The sequence below is a fragment of the Lycorma delicatula genome, chromosome 1, assembly GCF_047948215.1.
Source record: "Lycorma delicatula isolate Av1 chromosome 1, ASM4794821v1, whole genome shotgun sequence".
NCBI classification, from domain to species: domain Eukaryota; kingdom Metazoa; phylum Arthropoda; class Insecta; order Hemiptera; family Fulgoridae; genus Lycorma; species Lycorma delicatula.
Genome location: NC_134455.1, coordinates 354,763,890 through 354,782,247, shown reverse-complemented (window position 1 = coordinate 354,782,247; position 18,358 = coordinate 354,763,890). Strand labels below are relative to the sequence as shown.

At 29.1% G+C, this 18,358-nt stretch overlaps 1 protein-coding gene across 5 annotated transcripts in view; it reads left to right on the top strand.

Moving 5' to 3' along the window:
* enok (histone acetyltransferase enoki mushroom) overlaps positions 1–18,358 on the top strand; it is a 150,828-nt gene extending 132,470 nt beyond the window's left edge. For 3 of the 5 annotated variants that reach the window (XM_075382530.1, XM_075382527.1, XM_075382529.1), the window contains exons 19-20: positions 10,311–10,639; positions 15,863–16,874. In XM_075382530.1, coding sequence (XP_075238645.1) covers positions 10,311–10,597 — 287 coding nt within the window. In that variant the 3' untranslated portion in view covers positions 10,598–10,639; positions 15,863–16,874. Of the gene's footprint in view, positions 1–10,310; positions 10,640–15,862; positions 16,875–17,008 lie in introns of those variants that run through there. The other 2 variants (XM_075382531.1, XM_075382532.1) reach the window with 2 other exon arrangements.

The following is an 18,358-nucleotide window of genomic DNA, read 5'->3' as shown; positions in this document are numbered from 1 at the left end:
GTAAGTGGAGGTATTTTTAATTAATTTAGTATCATTATACATGCATTAAGCATACAGCTACATCTGTTTCGCATTAAAGTTCTCATTGAATACTTTTTCTGATAACTAAACCCATAACAATGTAAAGACTACAAAAATATATATACTTCCAATGGCACTAGGCTTGTTAGCAACCACTATAAGCAATTATTTAATACTAAGAAAAAAATATTTTTGACCCTGTAAAGCAGCAATAGGTATCAGATTTAAAACTTGATTCCTAACAATTAGTTAAACTCATGTTTTTGTGTTAAGTGAACAGTCTGTCTATTGTATAGCTCAGTTTTTCTGTTTTAATATTTTAAGTATTACATTAATAATCTAAAAATATAATTTCATAAAATTATTTTAATTTTATGCCATTTTGACACATCAGCTTACACAACAGATATTATACTTTATAATATTTTTATTACAAATTTTACATTTTTTTACTTTATCTTTATATTTTTGTTTATTCAAAGTTAATGGTTCAACCTTGCAATACCAAATTTAAAAAGGTTAACAAAATTAGTTGGTACGGCCCGGTCTATGTTGACATTAATGTAACATCATGTTGACATTTTATCTATTATATAACCAAATATCAAAATATATGTTAAATTTAAAATACTTTAAATAATAAATTGGAATACAATCTAAAAAACTATATAGTTAACAAACTTATTTGTTTATTGTTTGTATAATTTTATTAGTAGTGTTTATGAAAGTATCTTCCTCATATAAGTTAAAAAAGTCGATATTATGAGAGCAATTAATCAGATTACCATCTTACAATTTTGATATTGGGGAATTATTGTTCATGTTAGTTTTGTAGCTAGTATGGAAAAACAGGACATCTGAACATCCTACTAGCAACATAGAAGCAATATCACTTAGTTACAAGCACAAACAACTGTTTGAAAAGATTCAGTAAAAAACAACATAGAAAAATTTAGTAAAAACAAGCAAAATATAACACTTTTAAAAAAGAAGATTTTACAATTTTAATGTTTTTGTTAAAATAGTCCCTTTAATAGAATAGTAGGATTACTTATGAACATCCTAACTCCGTAGGGGAAAACAACCTACATGTGATAGTTATGGTCGCCATGCCATTTCCTCTGTACCTAGCCCTTATGGACTTCACCAGAGGTCATCTTCAATACCTCAGTTGACATCTTGCAGTCTTAACCTCAGTCAGGATGCCACCAGTGTGAATGCCACAAGCAACATTCACATCAGCGTATTACTAAGAACTCTTGATGAACAAAACACATCTCAATTCTTAAATGAGACTGAAAAACTAACGAGTGAAGGAACTGAAACTATGTATCCGGAATAGGTTAATTGAGTTCTACACACAACAGAAAAGAGATAACAATAAATAACGTAACACTAATGAAACAAGAATATAAAATAAATAACAATAAAATAAAGCAAAACAGTAAGATAACTAACACAAAAATAACAACTAACAACCAACAAACCAATCATAATAAAAACAAACAAAGCAGGAAAAACCCAGGCAGACCCCTAAATCCCTTCGGCAATTTTCTCTTTTGCCAAGTAAATGATAAAAGTTTGCCGATCCGATAATATTCCGCCGACAAATGGTCTCTGTGCACTTCAATTTGTACTTTGAGGACTGATAAAAGACGTGTACCCATCATCCAGTTGTCCACACTGTGGACACATGCTTGAGTCTGCCAGGCCAAACCTTTGAAGTCTGTCCCAAAAAGCACCATTGCCAGAAAGAAACTGTGGTGTTGCATGTTGATTAGGGTGTACCGAAGAGGCGTCCTGCAAACTAAAAAATTTGGAATAAGTTCATGTGTGTAGCGCCCATCCTCTGTTTCATCCCATCTGGCCTGTTATAAGGCGTTACCATGTTCTATCTGTTGTATTTTTTCAGAAGTTTGCTCTCCTGACTGGCAACATAACACTGCTGCCTCTTGGACACAGTCAGATCTGTCAGTTTCACGTCTGTGATCACCAAGCCGCCTCCTGTGAAATTGTATTGTAACCACCCATTCATTACTTACGAACACCATGTATAAATGTCACAACCCTAAAGCTTGTAGGGAACCTCACATGAGCGAAAACATGAATCGCATGCAAAACTGAAACAGCTCTCCTTAAGTAGCATTCCATGCCAGACTTAATAATGAAAGTGAGAAGGAATGTGATTTGTTTCCTTCTTCAATAAAACACATTGCATATCAGCATATTGAGATCACCGCTATGCAGGTGATATTCAGCCATAACAATTAACATCTAAGTAAGAATTAGCTGTCATCATTAGGCTACCAGTAGCTTTGGTCAGCATCCCCTCTACCTTAGGTGATTTATAAGCATCCATTTAATTTAATACTCAACCCTACAAGGAACATTTATTTTGCAACTTAATCAGTTTCACGTGTCATATAAAATATGAGTCGTAAAGTAAGATGGCTGAAAGTATGTTTTTAAAGTAAGATCCATTTTGAATATACTACTGTATTTGCGAAGTAAACAGATGGTATTTGCACAGCTCAGTTATTTTAATTAATAGTCAGCTGTTAACAACAATAGTTTTAATTATTTTGTTGTTTATGTTCATCCATTTATAGTGAATGCTACAGTTTGTAATTTTGAATTGTGAAGTACCTGAAGTAAACTGATTTTTTTATGGAAAAAACAATCCTGCAGCTGAAATTCTTAGACAAATTTGTAACGTTTATAGGCTGAATGTTGTGAATGATTCTAAAGACGGTAATGCTCTTCATTTCGAGAAAGGCAAATGAACATTCATGATGAAAAATGTAGTGTCCAACTGTCTGTAATAATAGATGATTGAAAAAATTGACATAAAAATTTCCAGTTAATATGTACAATTACGTATAATGTTTCACAATCATTGATGTATGAAGTTTGACTGAAAATTTGGTAATATGTTAATTGACACATAAAGAAAAATGTCTTGCTGCATTGTATGAATTTTGTGCGGCATTATGAAAATGAAGGTGATGGATGAATTGTTGATCACATTGATACTAAAGATGAAACCTGGATTTCTTTTTGGATGTCAAAACAAAGCAGCAGTTAATGCGATGGCGGCATTCATAATCTCCTAGACCGTAGAAGTTCACTCCAGTAAAGAAACTTGTGTTACTATTTTTTGGTACAAGAAGGTTTGTCTTGTTGAATTTAGTGATTGGAGATCTGTAGTGAATGTCAATACATATTGCAAAACATTAAAAAATCATAAAAGAGCTATAAAAAACAGTGTGGTATGCTATCCCAAAGGATTTTGCATCATAATGCCTGGCCACACTGGCAAATCAGAGTGGAATCAGAAAGCAGCTACGTAAAAAAAATTAGTAAATGTTTTTATACATAGGTAATAAAATTTCATATTTTCCAGTTTTATTTTTATTCCAAAATGTATTAAAACATACATAAAAAAAAATTGAAAAGATAAATTCTATTAACTATTGATTGCACTGTTCATTTACACTGTTTGAACACTTTTTCACATAATCACAGGAATTTAGATAATTCATGTTATGTGTTTCTATAATTATTTAATCTTTTCCACTTTATCTAAACGTGGGTATAATGTGAGCTACATTTTTTACTTCAAGTGATTCACTAGCAGTTTGACGGCAGAGCTTATTGCTAAATCAAGAGTGCAAAAAATATTTATCACTTATTAGACAAATAAATTTATATGGTTAATTCTGCTCCTTGGTTTGAAATCTAATAACTGTGCACACAACAACCAAGGGTATATGTTCATTGAAAGACTTTATACTGCAAAGAATGTTACATTCATTAAGTTCATGTACAACTTGTTTTCTGATTAGTAAATGGTTGTCTTGATTTCACACTATTTTTTTAAGTGTATACTCAGTAGTTTGTGCGTGAGAACAAATATCATATGCACTTGTACTGCGGACAAAATTATACATTTTATGATAGATTTAGCAGTTCAATGTTCACTCTATTGCATAGTGAATAAAAGCGATTGCTTTTGTTTCCATACTATCAAGCTTGTGCTATAAAATCAAGCTCGTATTCTCAGGTGTAATTTTATTTGACATTGTTATACATACTATAAAAGTTACTAAACACTGCGTTCATTTTGGCTCTGCTGGTTGAAAGATGAAACCACTTTTACACTGTTTGCTATGAGTATATTTTTAAAAAAATGAAAATTAAATATTTTCTAATTAAAAAAGGAAGGCTGTAACAGAAAATGGATGAAATTTGATCTGAACATATACTCACAAACACAGTTTTGTACTAGAATTTATGCTCATAAGTGTAGCCAAACTTTAGTACATACACCAAATTCTAGAGGGTAAATTGTAAGACTAATTTTATGATATATATCTGCTGTAATGTGATAAATGTTGCTTCATATTCTTTAATGTTTTTTAAATGTTTTTATTTGTTAACAAACATAATTCATTAGAAGATAAACTTATCTTCTTTAAGAAGAAATTTTGTTTTATAGTTAATTCTTAATATTTTTATATTACATCTAATTCAATAGTACTATTTTCAGAGCATTAAATACATTATTATTCTTAATACTGCATGATTGTCTAGAAACAATTTTTATAGGTTTCTTTTATTTTATTTTTTATATTATAGTTGTTTCAGTCGTATCTTTGTGAAGGTGCTATGGGAAAAATATGACAAAATTATAAATGTAGGAACAATTTTTTTAATGTTCTTTTAGTGTGGTTGACAACTTTGTTTTAAATTGGCTATATCGAAAAAAAAACTCATAATATATGTTGTTTTTAGAATTTAATTCATCTTTTATTTTATAAAAATTATATAAACACACATGAGAATATGGTAAAACATTGTGTAGAACAACAAAATTGAGAACAGACAAGCAAGTGGACATCATTATTGTCATAATCACAGTAGAACCTTACCTTACTCAGTATAATACCACACTCCAAGCTATGTAGTGTACATGTCCTAATTTTAATTTATACCATACAGCTGTATTCATTTTTTTAAAACTGTTTGGTTATTATTGTTAAATGAGGTGTTATTAATTTTATTTGCCTGAGTAGTTTATGAAATACACCTACATCCAGACTTTTTTGTCTAAACAAAATTTGTATATATTAGCTTACCCCGTTATGTTAGAAATGCATTTTCATAAATTATGAGTAAAAGTGTTTTTATATTTTTTAAATATTTCTTTTGTTTCATCTTTTGATTAAAATAAAAAAAAAATCTATGGTATCTTATTATTTTTTTTTTGTAGATGTAAAAAAAGTTAATAAAGCCATATTGTGTTACTGGAACTGTCACAGTTGGATATAGATTTATTGGGAAACAAAAGGAATGCCACTTATAATAGGCTGTGTAGGTTTTGTTTGTTGTATAATGTTAGCTGTTGTACAATGAAAAATTAGCAATAACAGTTATTGTTGTTCTGCTTGTCATGAAATAACATTAGCCTTTCTGGTCCCAGAGAACACTTGCAAACTTTTTAAGCGTGCTTCAGTGTGTTTTCGACTTAATTCAGTTTCAGATTTCCTAAAAGATAGTATACCATTATTTGCATTTAAGTTTTAATAGTTTTACAACAAATCCATGTTTCATCACCAGTAACAATATGATATGAGGAAATCATTCAATTTTATGGATTGAAAAATGGCAAGCCTGCGTTCATTTATTTTTTCCAGTGTTCTGCAGATTGTAGTAAAGGAACCTATCTGACAAATTTAATAATTTTGTGCCAGATAAATGTTAGAAGCTACTTTATTCATCAATAAAATCTTTGTGTTTTTCTTCAGATGCTATCTAGACCAATCTTTTTTATGAATGTTCAATTTTTCTTGCATTAAACACGATTGATATTTAATTTCTTCACACTCTACTCATTTATACTTCATCACCTTGCACTCACTTCCTTATCTGCCTGTAAATTTCTTCTTTTTTTTAATAGAAATTGGTAATATTTCTCTTTGGTTGGATTTTCTATTTTTCACATATTTCAAATGCTTAAGAAAACAGTTACAGCGTATATAAGTTCAAAAACTTGTTCAGGATTAGCAAATTCAATAGGGAACTGAATTATCCAATTGCAAACATTGACAGCTGTGTTATCGATTTCGCTGTGAAAGGCCGTGTCATTAGAAAGCAGACTTTTTTTCAGTTTTTTTTGCTTCTTCCATACATATTAAAACACTGACCATATCAATTGCAGCATGAGGTTTTCTGCGATTGTATGGCATTTGGACATCTTAGCTAGTATTAATACTATGAGATAAGATGCTTTAAGTGTATTTTTATCAGTATAGTTTGATCTACAAGTAGAAGCTTGTTGATTTCTCAAAGTAGATAATTTTCTTTCAAAAAATTCCAAATGTTTGCTTTTATGATCTGGATGTTTAGTTTCCAATAGAATTAATTTTGATGGCTTTATATTTTCATCAGAGAGGACTTGAAAGCAAACAAAGTACTATGGCTTTCCATGTAGTGAGGTAACACCATAATCCAAATAACTGGTCATTGTACAATCTTATCTCGTTTTACCAGTTGATTGGTTGGATGTAGGTGGCTCACTTTGCTTTTCCATAAATTTATCCACTTTGCATAAGAATTAAATTAAAGAAAAAAAACAGTTACACCATTTGACCGCACACTAAAAAATTAAATAAAGGCACCAGATGTACACTTCGCATTCAAAACTAGACTGACTTCTGCAATCCCTTATTCCTCTTTTATTCTGCTGAGAGCGTGACATGTTCAAATATATTTGCAAGTTCAAACATGATGCTCCTACAGCGAATATTATGCAATCCAACGAAATTACAAGGAACATGTAAACATCAAGTTGGAACCTGTAAATTGTTCATTTTTGTACACTTTATATATACATGTTCATACCCATCGCTAACAGTGCAGCTAAATAGTTTTAACTAGGTTTCATTGGGTTGGAGTTGAGTGGTCATGAAATATTCATTTATGTTTTTACTTTTTTGGATCATAGAGCCAAAAATGTTGAGAATCACTGTACTAGATGTCTTTTTGGTCACAGAACAGGGCTAGAATTTCCATTTTCAGTTGTTTTTTTGAATGGTTTTAACTTTGATGATATCACTGCGTGGATTGTTGTTTTGACTTAATAATCTATATGTGGGGGAAAAGCATCTCTCTTACCTGTACAGAAATAAAAATATACTTGCAGATACCATCCTTTGGTTTACATACATCAGTTAACATTTACAGAATCTACCTTGCACACTGTTGGAAAATTCTGTGATGTATTCCATGAAATATTTAATATTTCAGTTTGGTTTTTCAAAAACTTTTCCATTCACTGTTCAGCGAGCTCATTTGTCTAAACAATTGTCTCTTAAAATATTTTGATCACTCATCTCAATTCTCATGTCTTGATCTTAAACATTTCTGTGAATCTTGAATAAATTGATGATGGCACTCCCACTTTCCTTCAACCATTATTTGCAAGACTGAAAAATGTTAATTATTAGCAACTCATGAGAAAACAAGCATCAGACATAACTAAAAAGTTAGCATTAACTATCCAATAAACCAGTTTCACTTTTTACCAATATGTGATCTAATTCACCGTCTCCAATGACATTTCCATTTCTCCTAACAAGCCAACAAATAAGGTCATTCCACTACATCCAAGCAACAAGAAAAAAAAAATGGAATAGGGGTTATCAAACCGAAAAATTATTTTTGGGGTTTGTAGGAAATTTTGCTGATAGAATTCATTAAACCTGGGAGAATAATTTATCAGTTTATTATAATAATTAAGCTCAGTTCTTTAACTAAACAATACAGGATGCCTACTAAAGGTGTTCCTCTATACAACAACTTCATTCTGTTGGTCACATAGAGGTTTACTTGAACAATTAAAGTGGGAAATTTTCAACTATTTTTGACAGCCTGAACTCTGTGCTAGTGACTACCATCTCTTCACCAAAGTAAAGTTCATCTCTTCACCTGGTTGTCTACTCAGCATTTGAATGCAGTGAGGAGTTCACAAAGGTTATAAAAATGGAGTCATACAAAAGTCTGTAAAAGTTGAAGTTGCACTACAGTAAGTGCTTGAATTCACTTTTGTGTTTATGTGAAGAACTATCTCATTATTATATTTATCTCATAGGTAACTCATCTTGTAGTAAAATATTTTTTCTTAATTTTTATTTTATTTTTCTTAGCAGTGAATTGGAAATCAGTTTTAGAAACAATAGTCCTTTAAAATTTGTTATGATGAAGAAAGTTAATTCAAACTAAAAGTTTTTGATTGCTGTAATGAGAAACCATTATCTTTTTTATCAATTGTTGCCTGAACTTTACTCTTTATATTAAATACTTCACTTCTTTCCCAGTTCTAGTCAGCAAAAGTTGTTTTAGTAGTATTTTCTTTTTCTTTTAGCATTTTGTATATTATCCATTTTAAATATATTTATGAGTATTTTGAACATATTTCATTTTTTAATAGATAAAACAAGTTTACCATAATTTCATATTTTAAAGAACCTATCTTCTTATTTACTTGAGAAAGTCTAATTTTGTTCATCATACTATGATAATTTTGATATCATCAAATGATTTTTGACATTCACTAGATGGTAGAAACTAGTTATAGTTGTCTCCCAAACTTTGAGGATTCCTTTGTCTCCCACCTAATTTTTGAAAAAAATGTTTTTCCTGTGGCTTTTTAACAATCAATTTTAATGGAGTTTCATCCCAAACAATTTTCAACTGTAAAAATATGTTGTATTTCTTCTGTAAATATGTTAAGAGTGGTTACTGGTTTATTGCCATTTTAACTAAGTAAGTGAACAAAGTTGAACATGATATCTAGTTTAGGAAGGCAGTCAATTTAATTTAGGTTATTTATAATTTACTTTTTAAAATATGTTGGCGAAGTAATTGTTTAATTATTTACAAGATGACAGCAGATAATTGATTTTATTTTAATGACTAAGATAGTAAACAACTGTCTATAAGGTTTTAAAATTTGGCCAAGTTTTTATAGATTTGTCGTATTAAAAAAAATCTTTTTTGAAGAAAAGAGATTTGTGAAAGCCTTTGTTTGGAGGAAAAGAAAAAAGCAATAAGTGATTTTTTTAAAAAGAAATTAAGCTGTTGAAATTCAGTCTGTTAAATTATTTGTTAGTTGAGGCTTTTTATCTAAGGTATGTTTTTTCATCATTAAGATCTGTTTGTTGGCTTTTAGCAGCACTACAGTATACAATATATACAAATTGTTAAATGTTTACGTAATCCAAATGTTAAGCTGTAGGTCTACTACTTTTTTTTTAGCCTGTGGGACCACCGTTAGGTATTGCTTCAGAGAATGAGATGAAATGCAATTTTGCAGTGTGAAAATGCCATGCCTGATAGAGATTCAAACCTGGGATCTCTGGATGAAAGACTGAGATGCTACCACTCGCGCCATGAAGGCCAGCTGTAGGTCTACTTACAGACTCTGCTCTGTTCCTAGATCAAATGAATTATACAAAATTACTCTACTGTGGTTTTATTAAAAGAAAAAGAAGCTTTCTCTCGGTGATTTATCAACCTATTTAGGATTTCCCTCTTCCATTGCTTTCTTAATGTGTGACAAAAAATTATTGTGCATTATTTTATGTTATCCAACTGTACATGTACATATTTCTACTCTTGTCTGCATGTTATTGTTTATGGTCAATACATTCATATTCAGTAATTTAATTTGTGTTAAATTGTTTAACATTTTATGATCTGAAAACGTGTATCATTTTTCTTATCTACTTTTTATATATTTCCTGAACAGTTATTAATTTAAAAGGAAGCATACAACTTAAATTATTTAAAAAAAGTAAAATACACATTTCATCCCTTTTCAAAATCTTAAATTGAACATTTGGTTCTTTTTCTTTGAGAGTTCACAGAAAAGTTTATTATTTCTTTTGAAAGTTAATCAGTTAATTCATTGGCATTCCTGTAAAAATGAGTTAATAGGTAATCTTTTTCATATTTTAGCCGGATTAAAATTTAAATCAGACTGTATGTAATTGAAGTTTTATAAAGTGAATGATGTAGTTATAAAGTATAATTTTTATGCTGTTCATAGAACTTATGTGCTCTAGTTATTTTGCATGTGAGTATAGGTGTGTTTGTATTCGTGCGTGTGAGAGTGTGTGCATGCATGCCTATATATGTGAGCATTCATATGTAATATTAAACTGTGTTTGGTTCTTAAATAATGAGATTTGTTTATATTAAAGTTTCTTTTTTGTATTTTGTCACAGGTAGCCCACGCAATCCAAATGTCAGCATTAGCCCAAACATAATGGCACAGTACAGCAGTACATTCAATGGTTATCGTGGTGTTGGTGTTGTTGGTGCTGGTGTAGGTGTCGTTGGTCAACAAAGTGGTGCAACAGTCACTGGTTACATCACAAATACTGGTTTTATAAATCAGAGCCAAATACCTGTACAGAATCTTTACCAGGACCAACAAAACACTATGTACACTACATATGGTTATATCAACAGTATACCCATGCAACCTCTGAATTCAACTATGCGTCGGTAGATTAAAAAATTTTTTTTTCATCAAAACATTATTTATTTTCAGGTAACTTTTACTCTTACATTAATATATTGAATTAATTTTATTTTTTTTCTTATTAAAATTATTTGCTGTAAATTGTTTTATATGAAATTATAGTTAACACGGGTAGTAGCTGTACCTGAAGTGTTATTCATATAACAGAACCATCTAGTAGGATAGTAGAAGTGTAAAAATAAACTTATCCAAATTTCAAGAATAAGTGAACATTTGATTGTTATTTTATCTACCACTTACATACAGCCATTGCTCACTGATCACAGATTTTTACATGGATGCGCAGCCACAGGTTTTTCATTGGAAAAGTTAAATTGGTCTTTATTTTTCTGGTTTACAATAAAATATTACTAACATTACATTATATTGAAATCTGTCTTTAGTAAACAACATAGTTAATACTCGGAAGAACATTGAAAAGTGAAGTCTAGAAAATTGTTCAGTTTGAATGATTATTTACATACGCACACGCTTGTTTATTTCAGTACTTTAATGATACTATCTCGTATGCAGGACTGTTTGCACTACTGCAAGTTAGTCATGACAGTTAATACATGAGATAAAGGAATAGATTAGCTAATTATCAGGATATATGAAGTAATTAAAGTGCTGTTATTTAAGCTATGCAGCAAACTCATAATTCTAAAAACAAATAGAATAAATTGCTGTTTAATCTATTGATAGTTATGTTGGTTAGATCTTTGTCAAGATATGTACAATTTAATACGTTAAATTGGTAGTATTTCTTTTAAAAAATCCATTATCATTAGTATAAAAAAAAATATTTATATAAATTCATTTCATTTGAAGTAGTACCTAATGAGAGACTAGAAATGTATTTGTTGGATTTTAAACTCATTTTCTTGCCTGTGTTTCTTGGAATGTCTTTTTTCGAGATTATCTGTAAATGTTTCCAAGTATAAATTATTAACAAAGAATGCCATTATTATCACTGCATTGGATGAAGAATGACGTTTTGAGAGATTCCTGTTAAATGCTAATTTCATTTAAAATTGATTTTACTGTTTATTGACTGTAAGTCAACTAGTTAAACAAAAATTGTGAATAAAGAGATTTCAGTGAAAGGAAACAGTTATAAAAACCTATTTTCTGTAAATTTGCTTTATGTTTGCAAGACTGCCATTTTTAAAGAATTTTAAACTTTTAAAAAAATTTGTATTGTTTCATATTATTAGTGTTGCAGATAAATTGATTTTGTGAAATTGATTTAATATTGAAATTTTAACTGTTCCTTACCTCACACAAAGATCTATTTAAAAATCTTTAGTAGAATTATAGGATTTTTTTATGAGTCCATTTTTTCATGATTAAATATTGAGAAAAAAATGTTGCCTTTAAAATCAAGTATATAGAATTTGTTTATAACACAGTGCTATTACTGCATGAATTTATTTATTGATATTTCTTTTAATCCAAGAACTGTGAATCAATTAAGAATTTTCAAATATAAGAATAGCCTTTTTAATGGCCAAGGATTATTAATAAAACTAACAGTTTAAGTACAGAATTTAGTCTTCAAAAAAACAAGTGAAATTTTTTGTGTATTTAGGTGTAGTAAATCTATTCTATTAATTTAAAGTAATTAAAATTAAACATTTATCAGTTAAAATGTTGCACTTACGTATTTACTACTTTATCTGCTTAAATGGCTTTTATTTCCAAGCAATTTTCATTTTGTATTACATCACTTTGATCACAACTTAAAAAATCTGATTACAGTTGCAATGCTTCATCTTATATAAAATGGGATTTGTAGCTCTGGTAACTTTAACAGCAGTACTTACATTGTTGTATTAATTGCTAATTTCTATGATATGATCTTAATTGAATTTTTAATCTACCTGTCTATCAGAATATATATCATGATTATCTACCAATAAAATAGTGTAGTGTTTGATACACTTGTTAAATTCATTAACGTTTCTAGCTTTTACCCACTCTGATAATGGAATGCTATTTTTGATTTGCTTCAGTTTAAGTTAAAAGTGACAGTGTGTCCCCTTTTAAAGCAGTTTTGTATGGTGCCTGAGATTACCATGCCGCCATTATTAGACAGATTGTTTCAGTCATGTCAACCGACATGAATATTATGATTGAATGCTAATTTTTTTCAAAGGCTAATGAGTTACACTGTTAGCAAATTACAGAAATAAGATTTAATTGTTGATTACACCTTGTATTTGTTTGTAATATGGAAAACGTATTTGAAAAGAAACAACTTTTATGACTTAAGTTGTTGTTTATGAAATCTTTGTATCAATTATCAAATTATACCAATTTTATCCTGTGCTTATTAAATTGGTCTTCCAATAGGCAAAACAGTAAGCAGTTTAATTTTAATTAAGTTCTGACAGCCTTATATTCCTTTTTTCATTGTAATGTCTCTAAGTATTCAATGTGATTGTATATCAGTTACTACTAAATTACATTATACTGTATTGGGAATTTTCCTATATCTTAATGACAGTTTTTAAAGTAATAATGACTAATCGGTAAATTTTCCTGCAGACAGATATATTTATGTAACTCAATACAGAGCATGTAAATTTTTATAAGCAGTTTTGGAGCATTTATGAGTACATGATTTGGGACGTTGTAATAAATTATAAATTACATTAACAATTGTAAAAAGTTTATTTATTATAAATGCACCATTAAAACATTTTAAACTGTTGAAAACTAAGGTTTTTTTGTCATTAGGGTGGATTCTAATGGTTGCAACATTGTAACGCATCATAAATTATGCTTCAGAATATGGAATAATGCTTATTTTACATATTTAAATGATTTTGAGCTACAAAACACGTACATCTATAATTTTAACAATTTTTTCATAAGGGGTGAGTATTAAGGGTTGAAATGTTGCAATGAATCATAAATTTTATTATAAACAGTAAAGGGATTTAAATTCATTATAAATGTGCCATTAAAACATTTCAGATTGTTGAAAACGAATTTTTTTAAAATTTCATCATAAGGGGTGGTTTCTAAGGGATGAACTGTAGTAAAACTCATAGACTGTATTCCACAACATAAAAGAATGTTTATTCTATATATTTAAACATTATTTCAATCTATGAAATGTTTAAATCTATGATTTTTGAATTTTTTAATAAGGGGTAGTTTTCACCCCCAAAAAACAAAAAGCACACATCAGGAACATATAACTTTTGAACCAGTGTTCAGGTAAGCTTAATTAAAATTTTTTTATGAAAATGATGTCTGAAAGAATTCTGAGGAAATACTCTATTTTTACCGTCAAACACTGGACTAAGTTCTTTAACCCTGTTAAAGCTGATGTCAAGCTGTTGATGAAGGGCAATTTTTGTTGGTCTTCCTGCATGTTTCCAGATGTCTACAAAGATCTCATCTTCTCCCATTGTTTTGTAATTCTTCATCTTGCCCATTGCTTGGTAGATTTCTTTTATTATGGGAGGGTTGGTGTTTTCCAGTGGTGTTATTGGGATGCTGATGTTGGAAGTTTAGGAGTTATGGTTGGTTCTTCACAATTTAGTTGTTTGTTGAAATATTTAGCATGGATTTTTGTGATGTCATTATTGTTAATGGTCCAAATTACGGTTTTCATCCTTCATTAGTAGGGTTGGGGGTATATATTTTTGGAGTTGTTTTTTGAAGGTTTTGAGGTAGTCTTTCAACTGCATTTTGTTGAATTCTTCTATTGATTTCAGTGTGTCTTTTTATTTTCTGTAGGTTTTGGGTGGTTTCTTTTCTTTGTTTTACTAGATTTTGGAGGGATGTTTCTGATTTTTGGGGTTTGTATAATAGCCATGCTTGATGTTTCTTCACTGTTCTGTTGCATTTGTTGTTCCACCATTGATGCTTTTTATGGAGTTTCATTGGGGCCAATTCTTCAATTTGTTTAAGGTTTTTACTAGGTCTTTGAATTATCCGTGATTGTTAGTTTTTTTATGGCTTTTTGATAATTTTCATTTATGATTACTTGGCTATTTTTCTTTTAGTTTTAGGGAAATCCCTACAAACCACTTTTGGTTTTGTAGCTTTCTTTAGAGAGTGAATTTAAATTTAATTATGTAGTGATCTGAGCCTGCATCTACTCCTTGGAGGACTTTTGCATTGTAGATCTGTTTGTGGTGGTGTGTGATATGAAGACATATCTATTGTTGTTATCCTTTAGTGTAGTCAGGATGTTTCTAGGTTTTGAGTTTTTCTCTTGAAGTATGTGGATTTCAAAATTAGGTTTGGTTTTTGCAGGGATCAATGAGTCACCATCCATTTTCAATTATTCTCTTTTGGGTGAACATTTTCCGATGATGTTGCATATCGTCTCTCTCTGCCTAGTTGAGCATTGAAGTCTCCAATTTGTAATTAAACATGATTTTGTGGGATGTTATTTATGGTTTGGTTGAGTAGGTCTCAGAATGTTTGTTTCTTTACAGTCTTTTGGAGATTTGTTTTTCTTATTAGTAGGGGTGTGGGTGTTTATTATGGTATAGGTTTTATTATCTGCTTTTAGGATGAGTATTAAGATTTTTGGGGATTGTGATTTGAATTCTTGTATGGAGTTTATTATTTTGAGGCTAACAAAAAAGCCTGTTCTAAACTGTAGGACACTTTTCATTACTCTCTTCCCAGATATACCTTTGTAGATCCTATATCCTTGAGATTCCATGGCATCCTGGTCAGTGTTTATTATTTCCTGCAGACCTATGATAAGAATTTTATTTGATCCATTAGGTCAGTTAGTTTTAAGTTTACCGGTCTGGACGAGTGAGTTTACATTATGTGTGGAAATGTAGGTGATTTGCTTCAGTCTGATTTTGGATTTTGTGTTCTTGTTCATGTGTGCAATGTTAGGACATTCCAACCTATGCTTCCAATCACTTGTTATCTTCTAAGTAGCAGCCCATTATGTCTGAGTGCTGCGTTCTCTGATCTCCGGTGTTGATTGTTTCAGCTGGTAGAGTATTCCTTAAAAGACTTTTCATGGTTGACTATCAAGGGATCACCTGTGTTGGGACTAGGTCCCGAGTTCTTTAGATGTGATCTAGTGAGATGAGAATGGGGTATGATATTTATGTAAAAAAAGTTAAACAGTCCGATGCTAAACAGTACGCTCGTATGGGTATATTATGAGTAACAAACAAACACTAGATTCAAAATCATTTTCTTTTTTATAATTTTATGTAAAATTATCTTAAATTATCAATGTATTAAAACTTTTTTTTTCAGGTAGTTATCAATAATGTTTCTGCAAAGAGAGAGACCACACTTTTTTTATGTTATTCTGGAGACAACTCACAGAATATTACAATATCTGGTTCTATAAAAACCATCAGTATTTTTTTTTTTAAATGAGCCATCATAAATTAACTTTTACCATAAATGGTCAAGAAGTTTGCTTTGTTAAGCTCAGTTAATCATAATTATAATTTGTTAAAGAATATTCCATTTTAATACTGTTATTTAGAGTAAAAAAAAATTGCTTTACCAAAGAAATAAAATTCTTTCATCCATTTGATTATCATAGCATTTTAGAAGTCATCATCGATTAGTACAGATTTAGCACTTTCAAGTGGCAGATTTGTAGGAATAAAGTTCTAAAAATAAAACTTGTTGAACTACAAATGGGCTTTGTAAAATTATTTTACTATTGTAAAAATCATGATTGTGGGAATTTGAAAGAATATCAAGAGTTCAGAGCATGGAGATATGTTAGGATAAGTATGGAATTTTAGAAGAAAAATGAATCTAGTTATTTATTTTTCTGAGACAGAAAAAGTGCGGTTTCTTAGAACGCCAAAAGACATTTTGCTGTTGAACAATCATGAAGACCAAAAAACATCAAATAATGGTATTTATAATTTTATGCTACTCTGCCTTTTCTTTTATTTTGTTCAGTCAGCTTTAGTATAAATTAATGAACTTTTTAATGTATTGATTTCATTGCAATAGTTTTTCTGTTGTAATTCTTCTTAAGAGCTCTTTTTTTGTGGTAGGTGCCAACATATTTCTTAGTATTCTTGTTCGATAATGATTCACATAAGTTGTGTGAAAAGCGGACTAATTTTAATGAATAAAAAAGAATCTACTATGGTGCTGTTGTAAAAATGTTAAATATTGTACAGTTAATATGACAGTTCTATTATAAAATTTTGAGGTTTATTTTTTAATTATTTTTTAAACCTTAATCTCATACATCCACACACACACACACACACACACATTATATATATATATATATATATATATATATATATATATATATATATATATACACACACAACTCACACACACACATATTTGTGTATATGTGTGTGAAAGGAGCTATGCAATTGTTAGTCACTTTTTTGTATTTTTTATTTTGCTGTTTATCAGATCTGAATAGTGATACAAGAGGGTGCAGATTTATTTAACAAGTCTAGAAAGTTAATGAAGCAGTTTAATTTTTCAGCAAAGTTCTTTTTCATTAGGATGTAACATCACATATTGTAATGTTTATACATATTTGCATGCAATAACATCTTAGCAGTAGTTTAATTTAAAATGTGTACATATATATAAAATCACATTTTTGTACATGAATTGTAAAGTAAATGAATGTGTTGTAAAAAAAAGTGTATATTTTTGACACAATTGTTATTATTAAAAGGTAGTTGTAACTAACATTTAACTTTATGTATTTTATTAAACTTTATGTACATTTAAATTTGTTGTAAAATTAATAGGTCTTTAGGTATAATTTTTCATTGTTATTTTTACTATTATTTTTATTATTCTTTGATTAAATGTAATTACATGCATTTTGTTTGTTGCATATTAATTGTCAGTGAGAATTTACATCTGAAAGTATTAATGTAATAAACCTGATTCGTTTTTCTGAGATTTTGAGTTGCCGAATTTAACCGACAGATTATTTTATGAACTGTGTTTTCATGATTGTATTTTATTAATTCAGTTAATTATATTTTTAAAACAGAACAGGTATATATTCTATTTTTGTACAGAAGAAATTGTAGTAGTCTTTCTCATATTTAAAATTAAATATAAATTTTTTTTTACAGTTATTGGTTTTTGTATTTAATAAAGTTTTGTGCATTATTCACATATTCAACATTTTGTTGTTATATTATTGTTTGATAATTCAGGCTACAAGACAATATTTACTGTCACTTTATTCTGCAGTTTTTATATCTTTACTTTTTATTACTCAGCATTATGTATATTAATATTATTATTATTATTATTTTAGATGTGATTAATTTACACTTTTTTAATTGTTGAATCGGTTAAAAAATAAAATCTACAGAAACAGTGTTATATTAATATTTGTTTGTATAGTGATAAAAAAAGATTATTGTCAATATTATTTATTTATAAATTTTGTTGGCATTGTAAGAAATCAAATCTGTTATTAGTTTTAATTGCATGTAAAGTATATTATTAGTTAACTCTATTTGTTAATTTGATTTTTATATGAAGTATTATAATTTAGATATTTGTAATTAGTGATTAATTGTGCTAAATTTAGTATACACAATTTGCTGTAAATATACATTAGCTAAAATGTAACATGTTATATACTTAATACATTGGTTTGTTTATATACTGTCTTTTTTCATTTTACTTTGTTTATTGGTAGTTAAAGAAAAATACAAATAAATTTGCACAGTTATAAAAATTTATGTAAGACATTGTTTGTTAATAAAACACATTTAATATTTATTA